The sequence below is a fragment of the Mustela putorius genome, unplaced genomic scaffold (assembly GCF_011764305.1).
Source record: "Mustela putorius furo isolate JIRA1106 unplaced genomic scaffold, ASM1176430v1.1 tig00000832_pilon_pilon_pilon, whole genome shotgun sequence".
NCBI lineage: Eukaryota > Metazoa > Chordata > Mammalia > Carnivora > Mustelidae > Mustela > Mustela putorius.
The window spans coordinates 6,074,730-6,081,895 of record NW_025421491.1 but is presented as its reverse complement, the minus strand read 5'-3'; the positions used below and the strand labels follow the sequence as shown (position 1 = coordinate 6,081,895).

The 7,166-nt window shown below is 36.0% G+C and overlaps 1 protein-coding gene across 1 annotated transcript in view; it reads right to left on the bottom strand.

The window, feature by feature from the left end:
• Positions 1-300: 300 nt before the first annotated feature.
• The window catches only part of ADAMTS5 (ADAM metallopeptidase with thrombospondin type 1 motif 5), a 47,812-nt gene continuing 40,946 nt past the window's right edge, over positions 301-7,166 (bottom strand). The window contains exon 8 of the mRNA XM_004757449.3: positions 301-7,037. Coding sequence (XP_004757506.1) covers positions 6,470-7,037 — 568 coding nt within the window. The 3' untranslated portion in view covers positions 301-6,469. The remainder of the gene's footprint in view (positions 7,038-7,166) is intronic.

Below are 7,166 nucleotides of genomic sequence, written 5' to 3'. Positions count from 1 at the left end.
AAAAACAAAACAGGTAGATTAGGGTGCTTGCTGTTCCTAACATAACACCAGAATTTCAACACTAGAAATACTTTAGGGGGTGACAGTCTGGTAAGAAGAACTTAAAACAATTAAGTCCAAAGTCCTATAACCAATGTAGAAGTATGAATTGTCTATGCCAAATGGGAGAAGAATGGTAGAAATTACAGAGAGCCTAGGGCTTCCTTAAGACCTGGCTTAAGACCTACTGTTGTTACGAGAAAATTAAAAATAAATGGACAATAGTTTCCAATTCTAAAACATATTATATGCAGTACATACTTTAACCTAGTTTACAATTAACATTTATTATGCCCACTGAAACCACAAAGCCAATGTTTAATTTTACAGTTTAAAGTCACACATAGGGAAATGCTTTACAAAATAGGATATTGTTCCTCAATGAAAAATATTACAGTATAGGTCCCAAATGACTCAGTTCAAGTGGTTTACCTGAATAACAGAGCTGTTGTGGAATGCAGGCTACAAGACACAGTAATGCTTTCAATAGATGATTCAGGTTCAAAATTTGCCAAAGCTGAAGAGACATTTTAAACAAGACCCGTCTTAGTTTTCCAAGATTTTTGGTTTTTCAACTACATTACATTTATGGAAAAACACCATCACTTCTGAAAAAATTGAAGATAGTAAGCAGCTGACATTTTACCATTTGTATACATCAACATGTCAATCTTTAATATCTTACTCTACCTTGAAATCATGCTTCATGATTTAAAAAATGTCAGTTGTACCCACTTAGGTAGATCACCTGTCTTTACTCCCAGACTCTAATACAGAAATCAAATATTTGTGCCACTGGTTACATCAAATTAAATACATTTCTGCAATCTGTTAATTACCTGTGGTCTATTTAAAAAGCATGTATATGATTTCTGCTCATATATCATACTAAAATGTAATCAGTATTTGTCAACTCCTTACATGTAAGTCATGCCTGAGCGTGTAATTCAATAACACCATCCAGACACAATGTAGTTTTCTTAATCAAAAATCTAGTCTTACAAAGTCACACCCAACATGATCTCCTATTCTATTCTCCTATACTCAGTCTGGGTTGAAGGGCTTCTAATATGCTGTGCATTGCTGAATGAAAGACTCAGAAGTTGTAGCCAAGTGTTTACCATGGACATAAAATATCACAAAGCTAAAAAATTCAGGCTAAAACACAAGTTTGTGTATAGGAAGCAAAGTTGTTTGTTTGAAAGGCAGGTTTGACAGGAACACCAATGGCTTAGTAAGTGATGTTAACATGACTCTTCTGAAGGTCTGTTCCTCTAGCCTGACACTCTTCAAGTTTTGACGTCATCTTAAACATCCTTGCTGTACCTGTAGTTTATGTCACTGAACCCTGCTGATCAGACTGACCCTCAGATGCAATTTCCCAAACACTGAGTATCGAGTTGTGCTTTGCCTTGACCCAAAACTTAGAGTTCTCTTTTGCAAATTGAAAAATCATGTAGAATAAAATAGTAACTCAGATATACCACACCTGACAGTTGATCGCTGAAGATATTAGCACCTTGATAAAAATTACAATCGTTCGTTGGATGTGCTAAAAGAAAATGAAAAAAAAAAAAAAAAAGAATGCTTCTTTATTTACAAATCACAGTTCTCCTCACAGTGTTAGACTTTGGATCACTCTGATGTGGCCAAGTCTTAGACGATGGGCCATTTGGTTTTTCATTTGACCTCTGGCAGTCCACATGGACCAGTTGGTGGAGCTCCAGGATCAGAACCACAGGTAGCCAACTTATTGCTAAAGTGCTACTAGATTAGGAAGGTGCAACTAACTGGGTTAACTAATATGTACATTTCAGTCTTAATCTCTTTTAAAATCAACAGCTTCTAACAACATATGCTTTTATTTTTTCCCACAAAATCTGCATTGAGAATTATGGTATCATTGTTCCAGAAAGACATTTGGCAGATCGGATACTTTTGTGATCTGAACATCACGTATATTTCCATTTTTGTCTCACTAATGCAATAAATTCTTATTTCAATATGTTCCCATATGTTAAAGGACTAGATGATTATACATTATAGACTGATATGTTTCGTGATCATATAACTTCAGAAGTTATTTCTTTAGTTAGTGCTGGCAGAAAGACTATTAGGAAGATTGGTTTTTCAGTGCACTAATTAGCTAACTTGATCTACCTGTTTGACAGTCTAAAACTACAGGTTGTTGGCAAATAAGAAAAATGATAGAGAAAATATACCAGTTCCTTGTTTATGTGTCTAAGTGATAGATCACCTGGACCCTGACCTTGGTTCTACGATAACTTCTGTACTCTTGGTTATTCTTAACTTCGAAATGTTAAAAAATATCACGGATTTTTATTGCCTCAAGTTTAATTATAAATAGATTAGTACTATTCACCAATCCTCAGCCATAAACTATTAATAAAATTTGGCCATTATTCCATTCAATTTTATTTCACAAAGGAAGTGAACTCTAAGTCATACACAAGTTCTGGACTTCACTGGATCTGGTTGCCATGCTCACCTAAACTATTACGATGACCTTGTTACTAAGGAAGGAGTCAAGGGGGAAAACATTGGAACCAGAGATTGAGCTAGTCAGCTGTATCTCCAAGGGTGTTTTGCTTTATTGCTGTGACCAGACTGAAATCCTAGTCAGAGGCAAGCTGATGTGATCAAAGGTGACCTTCCTTGCCCAAGTCCTATTTGCACTCCATGAGATTTATTAGTAGTAGTACAAAGTCACACTCTATCAGTGGAGACCCCATATTTGTAGAAATAGCCATGACTACTAATATTTGAAAAACTTAAATTCAATTTGTTTACTCTTACTATCAAATCTTACCAATACTAGAGACCAAATGATTTTCACTTTTAAGGAGTGTTTTGGAAGCAGCAAAGGATAAAATTTGGTTTAATTATCACCCATGTCTCTCAGAGGTTGTGTGTACACAAATTTTATGGAATAACTCAACAGCTCCTTGTCCAAGTTTATCAGTAGGAAATGAATGGACCTGGTTCTCATTTGTGTCTTGGCTTCTGTGGAAGCTTCCAGGATATCTATACCTCAAGTTTAGAACTGAGACCTTCGTTGGTTGAATAAGATTTTTCTTATCTGTGACTTGAAAAAAAATTAGTATTAACGAAACCCAAAAGAGCTATTAATGTCACTACAAGTAATGAACATTACTAGTCAAGAAAGATTAAATTTAAAACTTCCTTAGGAAAACTAGAATATTAGAATAAGGATACGTGGGGAATATATACATATATGCCTGTTTCACGCAGAAAGCCTTCTGTAAAAAAATACAAAAGCAACCAGTGCTGTATATTATGTAAACTCACAAAGTGTACTTTATACACAAACATGAAGCATAAATTAAAAGTAGGACAACAGCAAAACATTTTAAATATAGAATTTGCACATATTTTTGTTAAATAAGAATAAATACTTTTGTCACACAAATTCACATACCAGTCGCAAAAACAATAAATTACTTTTTTTTTCAGTGCTGCAACTTTATTTTTGTTTGTGATAAATCCCTTAATTCTTAGTTTAGTGGGATAAAACTGTTTCCACAGGAAGGCAAAGGAAGTTGAATTGAGTGACTCAATTAAAATAACGCCTTAAACTTTTAACAAGGCAGGGCTTAATTTGGCCTTTTCTGTTCTGGAAGAAAGAAATGTGGTTTTCTTCTGTGCTCCCTTTATTCAGTGAAACTTAATCTGAAGTGTTTAGTTTTGTGGGATTAGATTCTTACTAACCTGAGCATTTTCAGACAAACTTTTTCTTCCCCGCCAAGGAAGGAGCCTCAGCCTCACAAATGGCAGACACCTTTTTCACGATGCAAGTTTGGAAAGGTGAAATGCATAGTCCAGCATCCAACTGGTCTGAACTAGATTTCATGACGGAGGATTTTCCCTTACCATTCCTTATATCTACTGAACACTTCATTTTTCTGAATTTCAGTCTCCAGTCTGTATTGTTTTTCTCAGGAGTTTAGATAGACATACATTCCTCAGTCAATCTAAAGGAAACTCCTTAAAAGCACAGAATAGTGGTTTATTCCTTTTAAGCTCTCTTGGATCATTTCATTGAGAAGTATAAAACTTCATTAGATCGGGGAAAAATAAATGTGAATACAGTATAGAGAAGCAGAGTAGGAGACAAGCATGTTTGCCCTTCTATTACTTCTTAATGTTGCCATGAACATAACCACAAAAGATAAAAATAAACTTCGTCAGGATTGAGTTAATTGATTAAAATTATTTTGTAATTGGGAAAAAGTAATGTTGGCCTTTTACTAATTCTCTCGCAATAGTCAAATGGTGTGATATAAACATTTTTTTTCTGACTGATTTGGATAGCATTGTTACCTCTCCCTGATATCTGCTGAACTCCATCAAATGTTTGGAGGCCAAAAGTTCTATACGGGCCTCACTTTTCTAATTAATAATTTATTAAGAATAAATGACCAAGTCTAAAGCAAAGAGAGTCTATGAAAAGCCAAAGGATGATTATCAGTTTTGTAAAACAATTATTTGTTTTACCAAATAATTTCCTAAGAAAATATTTAAAACAGTGAGACATCCATTCTTCACACCCACTGAAATGAATGTGATATAGCTAGATCAATTACATAATTCTTTTATATTAAAAATATCTTCTAATAAAAATAAACTCTTGTGAGCTTAAGGGAACTCAAACAATGGTCCCTTAACACCTTTATATGCAAACCTTTAATAGTAGGCACATTTGGTATGATTATTATAAAATTTTATAACAAACAATTGGCTTTGTAATATTTCATAAAGAAAAAGAAATCCCAATGAAATTGAACACTTTGGATTTTCTGAATTATGAGGTGCAGGGGTGCAGTTTACTGTTTAAAAAAAATATTTTTATGCATATGATTGTAAAACTTTTCCATATCTAACATCCAAACTTAACAACCTACCTAGACAGACTATGGAAATAGAAGCAACAAACTTCTCAAAAATCATCACATTTCATCACTCAAACACTTATGGGTACAACCAAATGCTTTCCAATTGGGAAAAATCTTAAGTATGGTATTGTTATACTCAGATTTAAAAAGAAAATGCAAGGAATTATTGCCTGTATGGTGTGGAAACAGTCTTATTAATATTAACCACTTTTTTTTTTTTTTTTTTTAAGCAAGAGCCACATTAATGATCACCACTTCTAGATGTGGCTAACTACAAAGTGATTTTTAATACTCCTCTCAAACTAAGTCAGCAAGAAGTACAAAACACTGAAGGTCTTACAGAACCCTTGAACAAACAGACAAGCGAAAACAATTACGCATTTTAAAGGCTTGCTGGTAAGAGGTATACCAGTGTTGAAGGTGTTGGATGTGAACAGAAAATTCTGCAGTATGTTTTGCATGAATATTACACAATATAAGGTATCAGATGAAAGCTTCTGAATGGGGAAAGTGGTGTGAAAATACAAATGACTATGGTGAAATATGCTTTTTTTTCCTTTTAAATTCTAACACAAGAAAACTAGTTTTTAGAGTGAGAAACTAGTTTTCAGACTCTTCGTAACACACACACACACACAAACACTATTACTACCTCCTAGTTATGCATCAGTTTGGCTGCTGCCTGGAAAAATGCAGGCAGTCGAAAGTTTAAGGAAATGGACCCGTGTATGTATTTTAAATGACTAGATACACTGAGATCCTTTTTCTGTTTAGAATTTTTCAGAAGATGCTTGCTGTCAAAATGGGTTTTTGACTAAAATTTGATCTCCTGTAGTCTGAAAGTATGTGAAATCTTATTAAAAACAGCAGCAAGTTCTTAATTTCCAGTAAAACATCCACAGCTCTTTCTGGAAACTAGGAGTTGAAATAGCTGCAGACCTACTTTGGTCAAACATTTTTTATAGAAATATATATATGTATGTGTGTGGGGGGGTACACACACACACACACACACACACACACATTTTTTTTTTATAGAACCAAGTGATATAAAGTGACATACCAAGGGAGAATGTATTTACAAACAGTAAAATTTAGCTATGGTGTATTGTGGATGATAATGATTATGATGCCTTTGAAGACATTCTAGAAGAGGTAGGTGACAAGGGGGAGACTGTTGTTCCACCATCTTCAAATGTCCCCTGACTCTACATTCATCAGTGTTTTTCTCATTCTTGTAGCCCAGGGGACGTTCGATAACTCCCAAGTGTTTCTAGTTTCCAAGGTCACCACTGTTCACACGAAACAGTGCACATCTTCCTTTGGTCACCAAGAGCAGATTCTGCCCATAATTAGACTCCTGTTGACAATGCCATCGAAGGTGACTTTCTGTGCGTTAGGTAGACCTCTTTTCACCACGACTGATCACCACCATTGGCCAGGACTGATCTGTGATGAAACATCCAGTTATCTTTGCGGAAGATCATCACCACAGGCTAACATTTCTTGAGCAAACATTGCTTAAATGCGGAAGGCCTCTGAGAGAGAAGACATCCCTTCGCTAACTTGCGGTTTGCATCCTGGCACTGCACCGTTCTGGTGTGCCAGCCCGTGTCACAGGTTCTAGAACAGGCGAGCCACGGGCCCGTCACCCACTGCAGTTGTGGAGTGGGCGAGCCCACTTTATTGCTCCCGTGGCTGGTGACAGAGTTGACTTTTTGGGTGGACTTCTTGGGAACAAAAAAACTGTAACGGACATCTAATGCTTTAGTTGGATCCGTTGCAAGAATCTGCACTATGAGAATTTCCTTCGTAGCTGAGTAGCCCATCCCGTGCAAAAAGTCATCCCTGTGGCTCCAACCGCTGTAGTTCATGACGGTTCCATTGATGTCAATGATCGTTTCTGAGGTGGAGATCATGTACTTCCCATTGATAAGGTACTCACCGTTTTTCTTCTTCAGGGCTAAGTAGGCAGTGAATCGAGTCTGGTCTTTGGCTTTGAACTGTCGGACTTTTATGTGGGTTGCCCCTTCTGGGATCCTCACCACGTCAGTGTAACCCTTACTGGAAGCAAAATGTTCCCAGAGGAGAGAGGGGGAGAGAAAGAGAGAGGAAAGAGGGAGAGGAAGAAAAGGAAAAACGTAAGTAAACACTTAATAAATCGACAAATCAAAGTTCTCTAAAAATCTTACC